Below are 23,330 nucleotides of genomic sequence, written 5' to 3'. Positions count from 1 at the left end.
ACAGCCTTTAGAAAAAAGTGGAACGGAAGCTTAACAATCAAACCAGCAGACAGTATGCCATAGCCTGAAAATGAAGGTGGAAACATGCTGCTAGTCCGGAGGCTCGCTGTTTGGGAGAGGATGGTGTTGCTCCACATAAGCAGAAGAGGGCGTCGACTGACTCACTGTTTCCTGTGCAGGTGTGGAATTACAACTGGGTCACTTTCAGGTGTGCAAGAAGTTTCCCTGAGGATCAAAGGAACGTTGCACCATTTATATTAAGCATGTCAGTTTATCTTATTTTCAAACTTGTAACCTGACACTTACCACAGCATATAAGCAGCATGTAATACAGCATATAGGCAATGTGACTATTAACCCTACTGAACAACCACGGCTGCATTTGCCTGTTGAGGAGTCAGCAGGTAACACTACAGAGTTCTCCAGAAGGTCTTGTAGACGTGTGCGTCACAACAGAAACTTATCCAAACCTAAACTCACACAACTTTAATATTGTGCGTGTGTGTGTGTATAAACCACTTTAACACTGCTATTTGGTCATTTCTTTATTCTAAGAAAACATTTCTCAAACACAAACAGTTCAGTTTCCACAATGTAAACAACTTCTCACATACAGTACACACAGTTTTTGAAGGAAGGAACAACTGCAAGAACACAAGTCCAACCAAAGTGAAAAAGCCACTTTAAAGCCAAATTAAGTGATGGGCCGCTTTGATTCCTGCTCTGTGGCGCGTTACACTGGACAGGCCTGAATTAGTGGAGAAGCACTGAAAACAGTCTCACAGGTTTATACATGACTTGTGATCCCGTATCTGCTTGAAAAGGCAGGGACACACTAGACTACGAAGAGGAGCGGTTCAGCATGGCACTCAAAAGAAAGCACTAATAAGTGTCATTCAGTGTGCTCATGAGGTTGAGTTCACCGCAGGACCTGAACACAAGCAGGGATTTAAGAACTGGAGGGGCATTTTGCCAGGACTCAGAATCCATGTGGAGCATTTCGTGACACTTCATTGGCTAAATTAATCGACGTCTTTCAGATGCCCTTTGACCTCTCCCACCTCCTCCTGTGCCTTGACACGACATGATTTTGAACTTGTAAATTCACTGTAGAAATATTCTGACATGCTGGTTAACAAAATACTCAACCAGCCCGTGCAACAGAAATGTTAAATGAACAGTAGTAACAGTTTGGTAAAGACATTTATTCACTTGGTTGCAGAGAGTTAACTACACTACACTCCACTCTGATGTCTGTACAGTCAATATGTTGCTACTGCTAACAGCCGGCTAACTTAGCATAGCATAAAGACGCTACAAAATGTAACAGAATCTGCTGACCAGCCCTTCTAAAGCTCCCTAATTAACATGTTGTAAGTCCTTTGTTTTATGGGAGGATATGGGCCAGGCTACTTCTTGCAGCAATGACTTTTAAGTCGTAACCAGTCCCTATTACCACTATCAAAAAAATAAATGTGTAAGTGTTTTTCCCAGTCTTTGTGCTGAAACAAGGTAGCCGGTTGATGCTGGAAGCTTCACATTTACCACACAATAACAAGAGTGCATCAGTCTTCTTGTCTCAACTCTCAGCAAGATTGTGAATAAGTGTATTTCCCAAAAACACCTTTTGTTTTACTACTTCACCTTTTTTAACATTTAGGAAGCAAGCCAACAAGCAAATACCCTTCTTTGACGCTCAACTGCTAAGTGGAGACATGGGATTTCTTTCGGACGATGAGCTTTTAAAGCATTAACAGACTTTGGCAGAACATTTTATTTTTTTCAGTGTCTGTCGGAGGTCAGAAAAGGTCAGGTGTCCCCCTTCACTTTGTAAACCTGCTTCAAAAATCTGTCCTCTTACACATTTTCCACAGAGACTGTTGTGTTCGTCGGCTCCAGGACAGTGTTAGCGGTTCACAACTGAAAACATTCCTCCAAATAAATGGACAGTATGCTGAGAGACTTCAACACTGAGCCAGCGAAAGACGAGCTGTGGCAAACGTCTTCTCCAAACATGAGTAAGTCCAGTTGTGTGTTAAGAGGCTCTTTTTCTCCTTAGTGCTCAGTCAATAATCATCATAATAAAGTATGCACTATCTAAACTACCGTACTTACAATAACTACCTACCTAGGGCTCACTTTCAAAGTCTAGTCAAAAAAAGAGGAACACATCACTCCAGTTAATACTAGTAACACATGGCTATGAGAGAAGAGGGAGATGTGATCTCTTGCTCTTCTTTTTTCCATTTTTGAACAGCTTCAACTATTAGAACGGTAAACTCATAGCGCAGCTTCGAGAACAAAGCCCGGTTTCTTCGCAAAAGTACCTTTTGCACTCGTTTATGAGGGTCCGAGTTTTAAAGCAAAGTTAAATAAGAAAAGGCCTGTTTCTTTACATCATTTCCACCAATCTGAATGAGCAAGCGGCTTCACTCACGTGGGAAACTGTCTCTTTTCTCATTTATTCATTTGATTTTCCTGAAGGTTGTTTGGATGACTTGATACCTGCCCAGTGGAACCTACAGTGTAGATATATATATAAAGTGTGTGTGTCTCCACCACACTCCTCCGCAATCCAGATGTGCAGCTGTTGCCATGGAAACGAGCAGGTGTGTTTCACGCTCTGTGGTCATGGCGGTCTTCAACAGCTTGACGATCCAGTGTCTCTTTTTGTGTTTGTTCAGGGAGGTGTGTGAAGGTAGCGTTCATTTTGAGTTCCTAGCGAGTTTGCTGTGTGTGTGTGTGTGTGTGTGTGTGTGTGTGTGTGTGTGTGTGTGTGTGTGTGTGTGTGTGTGTGTGTGTGTGTGTGTGTGTGTGTGTGTGTGTGTGTGTGTGTGTGTGTGTGTGTGTGTGTGTGTGTGTGTGTGTGTGCGCGCTAGAGAACGATGGTCTGGAGGTAGGTGTTTGTTAGTACAGTAAAGGGGCTTCAGGCCACTGCCTTACTAAGTGGACCTGTGTGGGTGTGAGTGGGGGGGTCCTTACACCCTTCGTGCATTTTAAGAGCTGTGATGTCACCTTAGGGACCTGAGCGTGTTCGATGGAGCGTGCGGTCACGTGATCTGCAATGGTCAGAAACAAAGGAGTGACGGAGTTACAGGTCGAAGGGATTTTCTCTAGCGAGAGGAGAAAGCATCGTGTTTGAGTGTTTGTCCGCAGGCTAATGTGTGTCTTTCTATTCCTATTGTCGTGTGTGTGTGTGTGTGTGTGTGTGTGTGTGTGTGTGTGTGTGTGTGTGTGTGTGTGTGTGTGTGTGTGTGTGTGTGTGTGTGTGTGTTTGTTTATCAGTGCGAGTTGAGCTGCTCCACTTTGAGGCCGACCAGCGACGGAGGGACCTGCCCTGCAGCCGAGGAAGAGCTGGGAGGAGAAGCCCTGAGGCTGGAGCTCCCGCTGGAGGAAGACGAGGTGGTGACCGCGGGCCGGATGAGCGGAGGTGGAGGGTGGTTGTGGGGCGCCCGGTTCTGGAGCGGGCGCGTCTGCAGAGGAGGAGGCTGACGGAGGAGGCTGGGGGGAGCCGAGGGAGGTGCGGGGCGCAGCAGTGGAGGCGGCTGGGAGAGGGAGGAGGGAGTCTGGGTGGAGGAGGGAGGAGAAGAGCCGCCGGCGGCGTCCGAGGGAGAGTCCTCCATTTTGACCTGTGAAGACAGTTAACAGAAGACGAAGTGAGATAAGACGGACGGATAGAGAACAGAAGAGGGGGGTGCAGAGAAGAAGAGAGTGGAAAGTGAACAGACAGATGTCAGGTTTGCTCTATGATGCAGAGGAGACGCAGCAGACGGCACAGAAGAGAACTTCATTTTACAACCACCTGCTCCTTCTGTTCAATATACTTGGCTACCATGGTTGAATTTCACCCATTAAATACGTTGAGTTGATGGTCCTGTGAATGATACAGACTTTAGATCTTCTCCATTTATATCGTTAAGTCAAATTCATAGTGTCTGTCACAGTGCGTGTTTCTATGAGGGTCTACCTCAGTCCGCGTAATGTAAATATCGTGCTGTCTGTGTGTAGCCCAAAAAAACGCACAGAGGCATAGCTAGCGCGCATACTGCACATGCTCCTTCTACACTCCTGTCCAGTAGGTGGCGTAGGCACCAGTACACACCTTTAGCTGGTTTGCCATGTAGAAGGAGAAGAAGGGAAGAAGACAAAATGAGAAAAGAAGGAAAGAAAAAGTAGGATGAGGAGAGTAAACGCAGAACTAAAAAGTTCAAAAGTCAGTTTGAGTGATAAAGGAGGAAATGCGCTGTCTTTTAAAGGACAACGGCACCCACAGTCCCTCTGGAATGGATCGGTAAAAGCACATGCTGGATCGCCATTAAGGCTCCGTGCTGGGTTAGAGTTTGGTCCTGCTGTATAGTATTACAAAGTGAGAACTAAGGACACGGAATCAAACCTGCTACCACATTTTGTTTAGATCTAGCATTTATTACCCCTCCTAAGTTGCACAATTCTTTTTCAGTACACCAGGCTACAGTTTTTACTCTTAACCTTTTTTCTTTTTTTTTTACAAGGTGCAATTCAGGATACAAGAAAAATATGAATGATTATAAACAGAACTTTAACCAGATAAGCAGTGAGCCAGTCAAAGACACAGTCACCACTTTGTGTTGGACAAAGTCAATATCCTCATATGATATAGTTTAGTTTTAAATTGTTAAGACAACTTCCTCGATTATCTGTTCGTTGTGTCTCGAAATGTTCCTTCCAATTCCTTATTTTATGTGTATATTCTGCCGCGGCTCACCTCGTCCTCTTCGGCAGCTCCATCTGTAGCGGCTGCCATCTCCTCGCTGCTCCTCCTCGGGTCTCTCTGGTCCCGGCTGGTGGCCACCTGCTCGGCCGCCCACTCCCTCAGCACCTCGTCCAGGTTGAACCTGCGGCGGTAGCTCACGAAGAACGAACTCACCTAAACACACGGGCACAGATGGAGGGTTAGAGAAGAAATGAAGGAGGGCAGAGAGTTGTACTGCGTTCGTGGACACAAATTCAGAGACTGGAGGTCAGTAGACCAATGAAAGGAGGGATCATGGAGATTATAGTTGTCTTATAAAGAAAAATGTTTATCTATACAAAGGGATGAGGAAGAGGATTCTCACCTGAGCTGGTGTCTTGGTCCCGATTACCTCAGCGATGGCTGCAAAGTCTTTACCGTAGCGACGGATAGCTAGAGAGGAGAAAGAAGAAAAGCGTCAGGGTAATGTTGTGACTATGCAGTACTCATGACCGATTCTTTGCCATAAAAAGGCTACAAAAGCGGTCTGCTTTCTCTCCCTCTGTCAGAGGAATGCAGCCGTGTGTGAGGAGTGAATGTAGTGGGAACAGGCTTGTTGATGCGTGCTCTTTCTGTTGACCTTAATCTGAGGTTGGCTGGCTGAGTGCACCTGCTCTTTTCTAGGCCTGTGTTGCATCACTCACATCATATACACACATTCATGTCTTTCAGCTTCTGCTTTTTCTTCTGTTTGTACGGCACAGCTGAAGCTGATGGGGTTAAACGCTTTGCTCAAAGGCACACTGACTGCAGCTGCTTAGTTACTACTTAGTTATTGCAGCAAAATACATTTAATTCAGTCATTACTGAATAAGTTAACACCAATATGGAGTTGGTTGCAATTGACTAAGTGCTGTTTGGAACAGGAGCTGCTTCACCTCTCCTTTAACTTTAAGTCACAGCTGGATTCTGAATCCTAGCAGCTTCTATTCATCTCAGTTACATCAAATTATAAAAGGCAGTACAATAGGAAGACATGCATTTTACATTGGGTTAAAATCATTTTTGACAACTCAACAATCGGCGATTACACTATTCAGCTTTCAACAAGTTACATTTAAGACACTTAATGACCTTTTAAAGATCAGAAATGCAACTTAAGACCTTCTCCACATCCATACCGGCAAACAAAAGTAGGCATGAAGGAAAAACGCCCCACAATTACTTGTGTAGTAAATGAATGTATTTATATTCAACTTGAACTGAACATGACTATATAGAACTGTGTGTAAGCAACATTAACAAAAACGAGTTTAATTTATTACTTCTAGAAGTAGATATTTGTTTGATGAGAGGAGACGCTACGTTAGCCCACACACAACATCACAACACTAGCTAGGCTGTACAGTTTGCATTAGTGGTTATTGGTTCCATGTTGGTTTCCTAGAGACTAAAGTAAACTTCATAATGCAAGACCTGTCATAACCCTATTTGGGACATTTTAAGGCTTAAACTTAGAATATAGGATTTTAGACATTTTAGGATACATGAGACTCTAGCCACCACACATAAACAGATTTAAGATTAAGCACTTAATATTTCAGGAGAGATAGCTCCTGCACTGCATGAGTCAGTGCTGTGCTTCTGCAGTACTGACACATGCCGTTTCGGAGTGTGAAAAATATGAAACTGAATGTGTCTAACTTGCTGCAACACAAGGTGAGTCAAGAGGAAGGGGAGGAAGATGATGCTGCAGCCTTTACTCACCCTGCACAGCCAGGAGCTGCTCCTCTGTGGTCCAACGAGAGTTCATCTTTGGGACAGGCTGAGAGAGAGAGAAAGGAAGGGAGGTAGGGGGTGAGATTAGAGTGTGAGGGACGTAGGTGGTAAGAAAAAAAAAAGAGGCGAGGAGAGTGGGGTGAAAGTGACAGTAAGAGAGAAAAGAGCAGATTAAAACTAATCTGAGTCTCACATGGGGTGAAATAATATCTGGAGGGAGTTGGGGAAGGGCAGAGTGAATACATGAGAGGAGAGGGACAAACTGAAGAGAGATGAGAGATGAACAAAAGTGAATACAGCCAGGAAATAAAAAGAAAAAAGAGGGGCTAAATGAAGGATGTCAAACGAAGGACAGGGTAGAAAGAAAGGAAGTGAAAAAAAAGACTTACCTCGGCTGGTTTGAAAGTGTCAATGCCTTCATTTAAGCCATGTTTCAAACTACTGTTGTTCTGTTTAATAGACTGGACCTGAGAGACAAAGTGTAGGGGAAGAAAGAGTGAGGTGGTTAGCTTCACTGATGCACAATTCTTCAGTTTCTATCGTTGGAACCTGCTTGTAAAATGTTCATACTAAACAGTAAAAAATCAACACCTCACTGAGACTGAATTCATTAAAATTGTAACATAAAAGGGTGACAATTTATTGCAGCACCATGAAGCTCTGGAAGAGTTTAAATTTTCACCTTTACTGGCAGATACATGCACTAGTTTTGAATGCATCAAAATCCTGTTGGTGCTCCTTAAAACTACCTCTAGTTAAGTACAGTGGCTTCAGATCCGCAGTTTATTTTAGATGCATTCAAACCCTCACTTCAAATGATCAAAGGAGCAACATAAGGCAACATTACTCCGCCTGCAGCACCTCTTGTGTCTGCGCTTGACCCGAGAAACGAACACCTTTCATTTTTGGAACCGGCTCTCCACCTCACCATCCTAGAGATGTTACAAGACGAGGTTACTGCGCACGGCCCAAACGACATGGAGGGGGGAAGCAGTGCCGCTCTGGGCCGCAATGTCATGGCACTGGGCACCCACTTCGGGCAGGACTAGTTCAAAAATATAGATCAACGAGCTAGAAGCTTGTTTCAGAAAAACCCACTGGAGTGGTGGAAGTCCAACAGGTACAAAAAACTGAGCGTTCTGTCAAAGCAGCACCTGCTGATACCTGCCACCACTGTGCCAGGGGAGTGCCTCTTCTCCACAGCGGGACTGATCATTAACAGAATATGAACGCACATTTCATTAAGTTTTTATAAGAAAACAATGTTTTGAAGTGGTGGTTGTGCAAAAAATAAGTCCTTAAAGGTTAACTGTGACTGTTTTGATTGAGAAAAAGCATTAGGTGTCAGGTATGCTGTGTTGCTGTGCATCATTATTCCTGCAGAAAGATGCGTTGCGTTCTAAAAATAGGTTTGTAAGAACGAGTACTTGATTGGCCCTCGAGGAAATGATGCGATCCCTTGATCTTGGAATTAACTTCTCGTGCCCATTCCTAGTTCGAACATGTTTACATGCTTTAATGTTCAAACCCATTATTTTTCTCACACTGAATACACCTGTATTCACCTTCTGTCTGAAACACTTGGTTTAGCTTTACTTTTCACAATATGGGACCTTTAAAAAAAAGAGACATACCTGTCTCTTGAGTGACACCAACTGTGTGTCCAGCTGTCGTATAGTTAGCACCCCGGCATCGTGGGAGGCTGACACCGACATGATGTCTCCCTGCTCCAGGTACATGCCTTTGGGTGGCCTGCGGCGGGCTCTGAGTGGGTGGTGCCGGTACTGAGCCCCGATATTTTCCTTCTTCACCGGCCCAGAGCGACTTGGGGTGGCCTTGTCAGAATGGGCGTTGTTGGGGTTCTGTTTCACTGCCTGTGTGGACAGAGAAATCGCACAAATATAAGAAATCAGCTTCTGTAATAGTGATACATTCTTACAAGGACAGCAATTCAAGCAGGCAGACTTCCATTTATGTATAATAAATGAAGTTGAAATTGAAGGATAGAGAAGGCATCAATGTGGCTGAGTAGATCTCCTCAGGCAAGTTATGACTATAAAACACAAAATATTGTTTACATAAGCGCGCGCACACACACACACACACACACACACACACACACACACACACACACACACACACACACACACACACACACACACACACACACACACACACACACACACACACACACACACACACACACACACACACACACACACACACACACACACACACACACACACACACACACACACACACACACACACACACACGCACACACGCACACGCACACACGCGCACGCGCACGCGCACGCGCACACGCACACGCACACGCACACGCACACGCACACGCACACACACACGCACACGAGCACACACTCTTTTATATTGCTCACCTCTTTCTTGGTGTCAATCTCAAAGTCACTGTCACTGCCAGGGTCTCCCTCTTCAACCTCATCATTGCTACAAGAAGAATAAACATGTAACTAAACACGGCCGTGTTTAAGTGTGGTCCCCTGCTGCTTGTCTAAATTAAAACTATGCCTGATTTCATCAAACATATTTCTAAAATGCTCAATAATGTCAACTGAAAACGAAAACTAATAATATAAAAGAATCTCATTTATATTCATGAGACTCTTTCAGGATGACATGCGCATCGGATGTCATTGAACAACAGAGCTTTGTAAATGTCACTTCTCAGAGGAGCAGTTTCTAACTTAATGTTTCCTTCCTTCAATATTCATTCTTCCCTGCCCCTCCCTCCTCCCATCTTGCTCCCTTCAGGGAATCATTAAACTTTCATGGCATCCCATACCTGTCATCTTTTTCTCTCTTGCTGACCAGCCTCCTGGCCTGTCGGTCCATGACAGAGGTCCTGGTCCTGGTCTTCTTCCAGCTGTAGTAGTACTTCACCAGGCTTGAGATCAGCTTGTCTGGAAGCTACATATAAACACAGGAGTCACACAAATTGAGGACCAAATATTGAAAATGTTTTTTGAAAACTACACAAAATTTTGTACTAAATATCCCAAGTGTGTGTGTGTGTGTGTGTGTGTGTGTGTCTCACCATCTGCTGGATGCGGTGGAAGCTCTTGCCGTGGAAGCTGAAGGCCTGCTCAAACAGCACTTTATCCTCCACTGTCCACTCATCTGGGAAGGGGGTGAAGTTGGCCAGGTCGGCGAGCGATCGCTCCACATCGTGTTTGTGCCATAATAACATGCCCAGAGACTGAGTGAACAGACAGGATGATGACAGGGTCAGAAGAAGGACAGTGACAAGTCAGAAGAGTGAGACACAAAGAAACGGCAAGATATTTTTTCCTTTTGTTATTTTCTAATGCATTTATTAAATGTAAATGAAATCATGTGTCTGACGTACCTGCTCCATGTTGTATCCATGCTTCTCTTTAGCCATCAGGATGTATTCGTCCACTAGGATAAGAAGACAGAAAAAATTAATTAAACCGAGAAAAAACATCAGTAAAAGAAAGAGATGAAGTGCAAGAAAAGGAGGGGGGGGCACAATAGTATGGTGGATGGAAAAATAAATGAAAGAGAAAAAGAAAGAGAGGGTATGAGATGAAGACAAAGAGGGCGATGAGAGTGAGAGAAAACAAGTGCACAGGTGAAATCACAGAAGGAAAGTTTTAATTGCTATTCTCTCGTCGGCAGATAGCCATTAAACTGAAGGTCACATTGTTAAGCTTGCACCGGTGAATGTAAGGAGAGGTAGGTGTGTGAGTGTGTGTGTATGTGTGTGAGTGTGAGTATGTGTGTAGAGCTTACACATTGCATCAGAAAGCTGACTGTTGGGACGCCAGACCAACATGCTTCTCTGGTCCTTCTCATTGAAGCGGGTTGGACTGTCTAGTAATGAAAACATTTATTGTTTTAACACAAAGTAATCACATTTATCAAACCATGTATCATTTTGAGGCAGCACATATATTTGAATCTCTTTTACTCCCTTTTCCACCGCTCAAGATCATATAAATCCCAACAGCTCTCTCCCCGATTGTCTTTTCATCAAACTTTATTAACGTTTACTCTCTTCCAGCCTCTCCTTTGCATGCTTTTTCTCATCTAGGCTTCATCTTTGTGGACAGAAAACCGAGGCGGAGACGGCGGACTCTATTGGGAATACAACACCTGTGTTCTGCCAAAATCCAGACATTAAACGAGAGACTGCTGTGCCTGCTTCTCCCCTCATCTGGTGCAATCTGATGGTTGTGACACCTTCATCTTCAGCATCTTTCCCAGCGCGTGGCCACTTTCACATCTACCACGACTCACACAAGGTATCAGGCTGTTTCAATAAGCCCAATGGTAGAAACCTTTTCATTCCTCTTGAAATTGTGTTCAAACAAAACCAGCTTTATTCGGATTCAAGATCACTACAGAAAAAAATATATGTTTACTGAAGCAGATGTGATCAATTGAAATAAAGGGTTTGAATACTGAAGAGCTATCCTTTTATTTATTTAACAACTAACCTTTTATTTATTTAACTTCTAACTTTCAATACTTTAACTTTACCTTTATATGATTGATTTATGCCACAGATATCTTTTGAATCTATGCAAACATGTCACTTTAAACTGTGGGGAGGAAGCATCATTCTTGTATTTATCGTCACTATTTTTGCATTTCCCATAACTCTCCATTTCCTGGAGAGAATAGATGACACTGGTCATATGAGCTAAATGTCTCTCATCATCTGCATTCCCTTCCTTCCTCCATTTCACTGGCCTTCACTTTCCTCCTTGCCACTATGTCTCATTCCCAGGCTTGATTTCCTCCCTCTCTTTATTCATCTTCTTTTTAACTCATCTCTGTCAATTCCCTATCTCGTGCTTTCCCTCTTTCAGCTTACCTGGTTTGAACTCTGGTATCTGTGCCTGGTAGTCTCCTCCCACTCTGATCATACTGTCTGTAGAGAGAGAAAGACACAAGACGAGTATGGGTTTTTAATTTTCCAGAAGGATGTGTAGACCTGTACAGATAAAAAAAGGGGGACATGTATGCTGGGATATTTCCCAAGAAGTTGCAGAGCGGGATAGACTGGATTACAAGACGACAGATAACAGGAAACAGAGGGGCAGTCATCTACTGCATAACAGAGTAAATAACTGACAATAATAATCATCTGCTAGGCTCTGCCATCTAATGAGCTTTTCTATTAGTTTATCTTATCATGGCTGTGCTTCAACAATACCCTAAGAGGGCAGAGCACTTACTCTCAGAACTGGAGTTACATCCAGGTAACTTGATGTAACAGAATACTATATGAACAAGATTATTCTCCAATAGGGATGTACTAAAACCCAGGCCTTTATATTAATATACTGATCCAAATACCAAACGCTTAATGAATAGATTACACAGTTGAGTCCCTGTGGTTTTTGAAAACATCTATCACCTCGCTTTTAATGTAGTTATGATGAAGTTTCCCCTCAGTTGCTGCAACACTGCTTTTGCTGTGTAAAGTAGCAGCATTGCTTAATAGGCCTAACATTATCTTTTACAATGTAAAAATGTTCTTTAGCAGAGAAGCTCTTTATTTCAGGTGAGGTGGGGCACCTCCACTATAAAACACAGGGGGACACTCTGGGGATATGCAATTAGTTTGCAAAAGTGCAGACAACTCTCAAGTTGTCAGTCTGTGAGAAACACAGTAGACTGCTTTTAATCAACTATTGAAATCAAAGTGGTTCTATTGGCTTTAAAAGACTAGGAACTGCTGAGTCAGTCTTCAGAAGTTTCAGTCTCAACCTGCTCCATTTACTTAATTAATCTAATCATTTGGGTTTCTGAACAGTTTGGTTCAGCAGGATAACAGAAAGTTTTTAATCACAGCATAAAACCTCTCATTTTACAAGAGAACAATTCAAATTCAACAAGAATAGCCTATATCATGATAAATACATTTACATTGTTTAATCAGGGTAGCAATTTCAGCATGTTCATCACTGACAGATATACAGACTGACACAGACGGGGAAAAGAGACAGGGAACTACGACAGCTGATGGCAGACATTAAGTAATTAGTGGTGTGGTAAAAAGGATAGAAGACGAGGACGGGAGAGAGACTATGAGAGAGGCAGGGAAGCAGATCAGGAGGAAGAGACGGATTACTGTTTCCTCTGGGAGAGAGGACAGGAAGGGAGGAGACGGGGATGATAGAAACTGGAGTAGATGGTAAGAAAAGGGTGGAGACTGGTAAGGGATGGGCAAAAAAGAAAGAACATTGGATGGAGGAAAAGAAAGGGCATGAAAAGAGGCCAGAAATGAGGGAAAAATAAAAGATGGAGGTGACTGGAAGACTGAAAGGGGATGGAGGAGACGAGGACGAAAGTGGGTGTTGCCGTAATGTTAGGGACGGTGGCTTTTGATGCAAAGTCTCCATCAAGAGGGTCAATCTGGGAAGTGAGGTGCCCTTCTAGTTAGACTGATGTAATAATCTAATAATTTCTTTAGTCCGTGTGTCTAGTGAGATAACGGTTGAAAAACGAAAGATCTACAGTAAGTCAGTGGGTGAAGGAGAGAGTGGAGGATGGAACGACGTATGTGGGCAGAGGATAACAAGGCTGGAAGAGTGTGGGAAGGGGGTGGAGGAGAAAAGGAGGGGAGGACAGAAGAGCAGTGTGCAGGGACTAAAGAAGCACTGCAGCAATGTAATGAATGCCACCAGAACAGCTGGTATGATGGATCTGTACAATAGAAATGCGTGTCTACTGTAAGTACACTTTACACATGCACACCCAGACATCGAGAGCTAAATCACCCTCTAACTTAGCCAGAGAATTGGATTCAGATGAAGTCACTAGATTATATTTCACTTTAATGTGTGTGAGTGTGTGTCTACCATGAGCGTGCTCTTCATCGCTGCTCTCCTCTTCAGAGTGGGGTTGGCTGTTGCCGTTGGTTACGGTCTTGGCTCTGCTCCTGGACAAGACCCCGGCCCCCGAGCGCTCCATCACTGAGGGCATGGCTGCAACAAACACACAAGACCCTAAATATAAAATTTCACCGCTTACACACACACACACCACCATTCATCAACAAAATACAGTTTCTGTCTTAAGTGTGATTCAGTCTCCCATAAAACTATCAATTAAGCCCAACCAGCGAGTTGGCTGCTGTTTGTTTTCACTTGAAACTCTATAAAACCTAATTCACTCTCGTAAAGTAGAACAGCACCTTATGCTGCTACCTTGGAAGCAATCCCATTATTTTCCCTTGAGCAGAGTTTATTTTGCAAACACTGGTTTACTGTATGAGAACTCATTCACTCAACAACGCTCAGTTATCTCTCCTAATCCTCATTATCACTCAATAGATAGAACCTGTGTGTCCTGCTTATCAAAATGACCTACACTGTGATCAGCTCAGTGGGACATAAGGCGTTCAAGATCCCATCACATCGCCTCTATTTGTTGGCTAAAACGCATCTTTTACTGACTGCCGGATTAAGGCTTAAGTTAAAGTGGCCGTCTTCCACCAAGTATTAACTTCAAAACCTTCTTGTTGATCACAGGATCCAAACCTTTATTGCTCCAGTTAAGAGTGTGCTGCTGTCATGGGGGCACCCCCACAAACAGAACAGAGGGCTATTTAGTCCCCCAGACCATTGTTTAAGAAACACAAGAGCTGACATACCAATGCTCTCTTTTTCCAATTTAAAAATTGAATCATTTTCATGCAATGCTGTCAGGATTTAGTGTGGCATTAAAACCTGTGCTGGGGGCCCGCTGTAACTGAGGGAATGTAAACCCAGAGCGATTAATTTTATAATGACACGGACGAAGAAGCTTTGTTTAATGTGAAATGGTCAAGTTATGACCAATAATCAGTCCACTTAACAAGGTCAGAAATAATGGCTGCACATCAGTATCAGACATATTAATCCAACAGATCGAACAATAGTTAAGACATTTTAATAGACACTTTTCAAATAAAAATGTGGAATAAATTATGTTTTCTCCTTAATTGTGAAGATTTGCTGCTTTTCTTTGTCGTATGTGATGGCAAACTGAATGTTTATATGTTTCGCAGATTTTATGAGGAAATTGGGCTGGCCATCTGTCACCATTTTCTAACATGTTATAAACCCAGCGATTAACGGATTAATTGAGAACCTAATTAGCAGATGCATTGATAATCAAAGTAATTGTTAGTTTCAGCATTAAGAAACACTGTTCTAACAGATCAAATCAGCGTATTGATTTCAGCAGCACTACAAATCATCTGAGGAGCAGAGTAACCTAAATGGTTGACACTGAAATATGTACTTTTAAGAACACAAGTTGACTTTCGTAAATGACAGGCATTTTTCAATGTTTTCTGAGATTTTGTAGACCAATTGCTGATTCAAGAAAGCGATTATTAGATTAGTCAACAATAAAAATAAGAATAATCATTAATTGCAGCCCTTTACATCTATGAGCATGTGAAAAGGCTTAAAAAGTGATGATCCTTTTGCCCTGGCCTGACCTCATATTACATCTATACATATTCAGTTTCTCTATGAAGATTTCCAAAAGGGGATGTCCTAGTTTTTAGCCTGACATCATTTCCGCTCTGCAATATGAAAAACCCAGGCATCACAAAAATCCATTCACAAATCATCATATTAAAACACACACATACGCCTCTTCATACATAAGGAAATCCATCACAACCGCAACAACTGACAAGAGGCAGCGTCTGAATAAAACGTGCCGTGGGTAGCATGAGAGCCCTCATGTATGAAGGGGACTCGTTTTAAGTGTCATCCACAGTCAGTGCTGTATTATTACGTGGCCAAGCGTCGTTTTCTGACTCTGCATCTTTCTGCCGGCCAGTGAGTCTCAGAGCAGCACAAAAGAGACTAGACGGTCAGCTCAGGACACAGCTCCAATTAACCCAACAAAACCCCCTCCCCGTACACAGACACAGACAGGCGAAGAAAGACAAACGACGACATCACTCACAGATCGGAGCTTAAACGCCAAACATGTGCAGCGAATCTGAAACGCTAACTTTCTTCCACCGATCACACCAGCAACTTCATCTCCTGTTGCCCAACTTGACCAGAACAAAGCATGGGCGCGGAGTTACGTGACCGACGGGCGACATCGATTTATTTCTCGCATTCTCCCGATTAGACATGACCAGTTTAGTTTCTGCAGAGGGTGAGGGGGCAATCTTTACAACCAGAGAGATTAATTCACAACTACCAAACTCCGGTAGACAATACAAGTGTCTGTGCTCTCTGGGGGTCTTTGTCTATCTCGGCTCCCGGTGGCCCCCCACAACAGCTGTCCCCTCTAACTTCACTGGAAACTCACATAATCCAAACCTAGACACATCTCTGTTTACTGCATATATATATATCGATTTATTTGAATTAGGCTAATCGCCCAAACTAGAGGGGACGAGGAGGTATAATCCCGCCTCTGTTCACTTTCACAGAGTGTTTTTTTTTACGGGGCTGTGGTAGCCTCGCACTCTGCAACGATAGCCTCGATCTCTGGCACACTGAGCAGTTAAGAGCAATAAGGGCTAAAACTATAATACATAACTGCTAACCCGACGGGGCATGGTGTGTTTTCAATCACAGGTATTGCTCACCCACTCGCTTATGCCTATCAATTCATTTTCACCCCCACAAGGAACTTTTTGCTCCTTAACTTTCAATATTTGGAAATGATTATACGAACACTAAACTACACAAAACCAATCCATACTACACGCTGTTAAAAAGATTAAGGTCAAAAAAAATATTTTAATAATTATTATTTCATAAATGTGTAGTGTGGTTCAACTCTGATGATTATGTTTTACTCATACTGACAATAGTGTTGCTAAAGTCACTTACAATGTGCTCATGGATCTCATGAGACCTTATAGTGGTATTTTTGTATTTTAACAAATCAATCACTATAATATATTAGTGTGGATTGTAAACCCTGCTTTTCTGTAAATGAGTTAATTCATTGTTATATCAAAACATATGAGGGGATGGACTGATTGATTTGATTGGTTTAAATTTGATTTCAAACATGTAAAAAAGAAAACAGAAAAGATCATAAAGGAAATACGAACATTACACAACTAGACAGCATAGCTACATGAATAACACATACTAGATTTTTTTCTTCTTTTTTTGACTAAATAAATATACACTTGTTTAATCCCACCCCTTCTGCATAATTCATTGTTAGTGAGTTCACAGCTTCCTCTGTCATACATTTATTTTATTTCATTATTATTATTATTATTATTATTTTCCGTTCGCATTCGATGCTTTGTCCGAGCCACCTTTAGTTAGCTAAAATCAGCATTTGCACAGTTTTCCTAAGCAGTCGTGTGTGTTGTGTGTCAGACTTTGAAGTCCTTTTGTTTTCCCCACGCTTACGTTGCTGTTACTACCACTGACGCTACTGACGCTGCTGCTGGCACCAAGTAAAAACTCGCTCTCTGTCTTATTACACCTCAAGTTTCTCATTCAGCAACTTTACCTCCAAACGGAAGCGGCTTCCACGCCTTTCACTCATTTCTACATGCCGAACAATTAAAAAGCAGGCGATATTTCCCTCCTCTCCAAAGTGCAGTGTGAAGTCAAGCCTAGTTGGTGGTTGGGATGCTAGCGTTAGCCAGTTAGCTCGCGGCTAACGTTAGTACCCTCGCGTTACTTAGTAACGTTAATAGTTGGAAGTCGAGATAACAGTCACACTGTACCTGTGTTTCGTTTCTCCCCGCTCTCAAAAAACTTGTCTGCGCTCCGTCCCGCGGTTTATAATCCTCTTCGAAGCGCTTCAAAGACAATTATTTCATCTAAAAACGGCTTAATTCTCGCCTAATTGATGAGCACAGTCAGTACAATGAAGTGAACTGCATGGAGAGATGGAAGCAGCCGTGAGTGTGTGAGCCGGGGAGACGGACAACACCCGGGGAAAAGTGAGGTGGACATCCGCCCCCGATGCGTGCGCCTCTCCCAACCAACCAGCCGTTTGGATTGACAAAAAGTAGTCCTGTAAAACTATTATGTGTAGCCTACTTTTACTTTTGGACTTTGTTGCTAAACATGTTATTTGACACGTTAGAGGGATTTATTTACCACCATGCCGTACTGAAAGGCTTTGGGAAAAAACAGCTCTTAAAACTGCCTACCTGCAATTCATACTATGATTATTATCTACAGTTGATCTCGTTTAAATAGAAGGAGGACAAATGATGCGTGTTATATGTTGTAGAAACCGTATCTGTTATGGACTTTTAATCTGCCATCTATCAAAATCCCATAAATTAGGGACTACTTGCCAGTGTGTCGGCGGATGGATTCGTCAGCTGTGCATCTCTGTGCTGAGGCAGGCTGTCCAGACTTGCACTGATGTATGCATGGTGGAGAAAGGGCAGGAGAGGAGAGTGGGGTGCATTTGAACATAGTGTGTGTGTGTGTGTGTGTGTGTGCGTGTGTGTGTGTGCGTGCGTGTGCGCGCGCGCGCGCGCGTGTGTGTGTGTGTGTGTGTGTGTGTGTGCGTGAGTGAGAGACGAACGTGTCTTCAAGAGCGTGCGTGACTTTTGTGCATGAACCTAGAATGACTCAGATATGATTGGCCACGATACTTGTCTTAATTTTTTTATTTAAAATGGCGAAAAATTCAAAGACTTCTACCTTGTGCCTCCCTGCGTTTGTGTGTGTGTGTGTGTGTGTGTGCGCACGCGCGTGCGTGTGTGCACAGGTGTATGATTGTGTATGTGTGAGTAGAATATGGATAGTGATAGCTGTAGCAGGATTTTTCACACCTGATGCAGGTGGTAAACACACACATAGACACACACGCACACACACACACAGAACCTGCTGCTACCTTTACAAGTGCCTGCTGCTGACATGTAACAGCCTGTTACATACTCCTCCAGTTTATTCTTTCTTTCTCTCTTTGGCATCACCACCTCCTCTTCTTTTTCCCCACCTCCTCTTCCCCATCCCAGATCTCTCGTTATCCCACCTTATCTCCATCTCTCTGTGGTTTCTCTTCTTTGTCACCCCCTTTTCTCTCCACAGTCCTGCTCGTCTTTCTGCACCTCCTCTATTTAATCTCCCTCTGTTTGCTCCTCTTTCTTATGCTTTTCCAATACTTTCTCCCCCTCCCTCTCCCTTTCCCTCCCACCTCCTGAATATCTGCCCTAATTCTCCCCCTCATTCCTCTCACTGTGCCCCCTGCCTGATTTTTTTTTGTTTCCTCTCCTCTCTCTTTTCTCCCCCCGCCACCCTCCTTTCCCCATCCACTTCCTTTGCCTCCTCCGCTTTCCTCCACTCCTTATTATTTCTCCCCTCCCTCCTCTGCTCCCCCTACTTTCTCTCTCCAGTAATGCCTCCTCTATACTCTTCTAGTCTTTCCTGCCTCCCCCCACTCCCCTCCTCCTCCTCCTCTTCATCTCCTTCTTCTCTTCCTCCTTCCTGTCTCCCTCTTTTGCCGTCTTCCTCTCATGTCGCTTCCGATTTCAACAGTGTGTGTGTGCGTACGTGCAAATTCTTCCCCTCCCCCTATCCTCCCCCTACGGTGATACAGTAAGGCAGTTTTGCTTCGCTCACCTCCAGGCCCCCCCGTCCTCTCCTCTCCTCTTCCTTCTCCTCCAATCTCATTTTCACCCCTGCTACGTCCTCCTCTCCCTCGCCCCCTTTCCTCCTTCCCTCCTCTCCTCTCTCCTCGTCTCCTCCCTTCCCTCCTCTCTTCTCATTAGTCAGTGTCCACGAAACTCACCATTCCTCTGTCTCGCCTCTCGCTCAGTCCTCCAGTCCCTAACACATCCTCACTAATGAACAACTGCTACATCTCTCTCCTCCCTCCCTCCCTTCACCTCTCAGCTCTCCTTTCATCCTCCTCCTCTTCTTCTCTCAGTCCTCCTCTCCATTTGTTTTCCTCCGTCTTTCTCCCTTCCCTCCTCTCCCCTTCTCGCTCGCTTTCTCTTCGATCTCTCAGAATTGAGTGTCCCTCCCACTCCCCCTTTAGCTTACTCTTGTTCCCACTTCTTTCCTCACCCCACCTCCCTTCCCACCTCCTCCATTCTCTCTCCACCTGTCTCATTCCTCCTATCTGTCTGTCTGCTCTTCTCACTTTTGTCCGTCTCCTCTGCTGTATCCCTCCCTCACTTCCCCATTTCTCTCCGCATGTCCACAAAACTCTCCCTCCTTCCCTTACACCTCCCCCTGAATCCCATCCCTCCCCCCCTGCGAATTCTCTGACTTATTCTGTAATCTCAGGAGAGGCATGATCTAGAATCATATGTGATGGAATGAACTCGTCCTGCTGTATTTGTTGCTGTCAGATCGAAGAACCGCGCACGTATAAATGTTCTGTCCTGCACTACTCACCTTGATGTAGGCGCAGTGAACAATGCCCTTTGCCAACTCATTATTATGCAATTTCCATGCAGTGATTGCCAAAACACCGCCACTGATGTTGCACTGTGTGACACACCAGATGACTCATTATAGTCTGACACAAATTTCTATGACATAAGTAGATTGCAGTATGTTGAGTCAAGCTGGAATAAAGGACGTTAAAGATAATGTATCCCTGAATTTGTGTCTGTGGTGACTCATTATGTCATGGTTTGCCCAAAAGATTATAAGCTCACTCAAAACTATCTTTAAAGGCTCTACATCTGGCTCATTTGCAGGTTCATACTTGTATTTTGGGTTTCTACTATATTCTACTATTTATGTAAGATGGCGATAGAAATTAGAGAACAAATGATAAATTCTTGATTTATTCTATAATACTGTTATTTTTTCTTGTTCAGAATTTGATATCCGCTGTGGCTGTACTAGCATGTTTTTTTAAATAACCTGGGCACTTCAACAGACACCTTTATTTTTTGGGAAGAAAATTAGTAACCATTGTGTCAGAAGAGAAAATTTTCAACACTGTTTTCTTCTATAGGATTCAAAAATTAACAGGAAGTGTAGAGGCCACAGCTTTGAATGACTTCAGCACATCTGCTCCCACAGGACATCACTAGTTTCTCACACTGCTCTGCTTTGATCTTGGTCCATTCTGACTCAGTCTCTTCCACAGTTCAGTAACTGTAGTGGGTTTCTTAGACATTACTTTGTCGCTAAGGATTTTCCAGAGATTCTCTATGGGGTTTAGATCTGGACTCTGGGCTGGCCTTTTTTATTGTTTCAATGTTCTTAGCTTCAAGGAACTGCTCAACCCGTTTTGCAGTGTGAGAGAGGGCATTGTAATGAATGAAAATTGCGGTTTAAATGGGAGACAATTGCAGTAGAGGTATTACATGTTGCTGAAGGAGGTTCACATAAACATTTGCATTCCCCTGCCATGTAGCTGTACAAGAGGCCCAACTCCTGCTGCAGAAAATGTTGTCCAAACCATGACACTTCCTCCTCCAAATTTAACTGACTTCTTCACACACTTTGGGTTCAGTCTTTCCCCAGTCCTACGCCCAACATAATGTTTACCATCAGACACAAATAAATTGAAGGTACTCTCATCACTGAAGTGCAGTCTAGACCAGATCTCTTCTGTCCACACGACATGCTCCTCAGCAAAGGCAAGTCTCGCCTTTTCATTCTTTCTGCTGATGAGAGGTTTGGCCACTGCAGAGTTGACTTTCATTCCAAATTATCTTAAAAGATGAGACACTGTGTGCCGAGACAGATCCTTGCCCTGTTCACCACTGAACTGGTGAGCAACTCCAGCTGCATCGATTCCCCATTTAGAGTCTTTGCATAATCCTGTCGTCTCGTGCATTTGTTTTATGTGTACGATCAGCCTTTTTGAGGGACTTAAATGAATCTCTGTCCTTGTAAAGTTTCAATATTCCTAAAATCACAGACTATGAACACCCAACCTTTCCGTGATGGCTGCATCTGGACAACCTGCTGTCTCAGGGTTTCAGTCACTTTAGAGCAGCTGATATCTTAAGTAACCAGGAGAGTTGCCAGATAAATAGGGTGTGTCCAACAATTAAGTAAATTGTCACCAAGTGCCAGATAACACCAATAACTGGAAGGGATCTGAAAGTTTTCTCTCATTTTGCTCACCGTCTCTTCCCCAAAATAAAGGTTTGTGTTGAAGTGCCTTGGTTATTATAAATCAAGTATTTATAATTTCGTCTCTAATTTCGATCTCCACTGTAGTTCAAAATAACACTTCATTTTTCGCCTACTTTCTTTCTGAACCTGTATTATAGGAAGCAGGTGAATCTGCAAAACTCATGTTTCATTTGCTCTGGCAGGTATGTCTGGCCCTCTCCCACTGAGACAGATTTCCTGCTGACCAGGCTCTTGGTGGACCATTCACAACTTTTTATGTCATATGGAGCAGGTTGAAGACAATACCTGACATAGGAGCGCCATGCTTGAACGTTGTCACCGAACGAAACTGGCGTTCTCCGTCCAACACAACTTACCAGGCTCCTGAACTGTCAAACTAGGTCACACTGATCAAATATAAATTGAGATTCTGTTCCTGTTTTAGATATTTCTCGCCTCAGATATTTTCAGAAACACATTTTAGTGTACTCTTTAGCTGTTATTTGAGATTTCCTGCTTCAAAATGGACCAAGCACTGACCCAACTTGCATGTGTCACTCAGCGCTACGTCATTTCATTGCTTTGATTGGTTGTAGGTCTGTCCAGTTACATCCAGAGGCATTTTGGTCTACACTGTTGATTACAGCCATGGTAAATCAAAATGAAGTGAGGTTCCAGACTATTATGCATTTGCAAATTAGTCTGGCGATGCCAGGCCACGATTCACACATTCAGTTGTATGCTGAGGTTTGCTCTCAGTTTTTTCTCCACAGTGCTGTGCAACAGTGTGCAGTTTAGTTAAGTATACAATGATTTCACACTGAAAAAGTAAGTGCACTCAAAACATCTGCATGCAAACAGCATGAATGCGCTTAGCAGATTCCATGACAACCTGCCAGTTAGTTTATGAGATATCTTGTGTGTAAAGTTGACTAAAATGTAAGGAAAGTGTAAAAAAAATAATAATTGAAAGGGATCATCCTCTTGAGATCATGCATATTTACTGAAAACTACATAATAATCCAAACCTTTAGTTTTGGAGAGTTCCTTATTGGTAAAGATCACATTTCATGGGAAAGCCTATGACATAACATTTAGAGTATTATCAAATGGAATCCACTAACTGTACTTTTTTTTTTAGTGGAGTTGATCTGGATGTTGGTGATAATCAGCCATAAATCCTTTCCAAGTACTGCATATATATGGAATCACATCCGCAGGAGTCAGATGCCAGACACGTTTAGCCCATAGACACACGGTACAACCATTTCATCTTCGTGGAATAGCCATGATGGGTGGAAGTCCAATCTATGTGTTATAATTCTTTACTGCAAGGCTCTGCATTGAGAGAGGCCTCATCCTCATCCAACACTCTGTTCCTTTCCACACTGCATCTGTTGATTCCCTCTCTCTATCTATCTGGTCTGCAAGGGAACATCACACAGCATTGCTGAGCTGAAAAGAGGGATCTAAGCATGTGTGTGTGTGTGTGTGTGTGTGTGTGTGTGTGTGTGTGTGTGTGTGTGTGTGTGTGTGTGTGTGTGTGTGTGTTTGTGTGTGTGTGTGTGTGTGTGTGTGTGTGTGTCAGTATATGTGTGGGTGGAGGTGGGAGGGGTGCAGCTTGAATTTCATTATCCCGTCCTGCGAGCAAACACACACCAGAAAGAATGTACAGAAAATCTTAAATACTGACATGTAGATAGCAATGACACTGAGCTGAAATGTTGATGTTTGTCAGTATGTCTCATTGTACAATGAGCATCAGGCCTGTGTATCAGCTCTCA

General features: G+C 43.3%; 1 protein-coding gene across 1 annotated transcript; it reads right to left on the bottom strand.

Moving 5' to 3' along the window:
* Positions 1 to 3,281: 3,281 nt before the first annotated feature.
* rcor2 (REST corepressor 2) lies at positions 3,282 to 17,361 on the bottom strand (the record flags this gene model as incomplete). The annotated part of the gene is made up of 14 exons (XM_083936779.1): positions 17,220 to 17,361; positions 13,363 to 13,488; positions 11,370 to 11,426; positions 10,283 to 10,363; positions 9,876 to 9,928; positions 9,564 to 9,725; positions 9,312 to 9,436; positions 8,890 to 8,956; positions 8,125 to 8,364; positions 6,880 to 6,957; positions 6,479 to 6,536; positions 5,097 to 5,164; positions 4,745 to 4,906; positions 3,282 to 3,629 (listed from the first exon to the last, which is right to left on the bottom strand). Exons 2-14 carry the CDS (start codon positions 13,484 to 13,486, stop codon positions 3,282 to 3,284), a joined length of 1,623 nt encoding a protein of 540 aa, XP_083792905.1. The 5' UTR covers positions 13,487 to 13,488; positions 17,220 to 17,361.
* Positions 17,362 to 23,330: the final 5,969 nt, after the last annotated feature.

The sequence above is a fragment of the Echiichthys vipera genome (genome assembly GCF_963691815.1).
Source record: "Echiichthys vipera genome assembly, chromosome: 22".
Classification (NCBI taxonomy): Eukaryota; Metazoa; Chordata; class Actinopteri; order Perciformes; family Trachinidae; genus Echiichthys; species Echiichthys vipera.
This window is presented reverse-complemented; position numbering and strand designations above follow the sequence as displayed.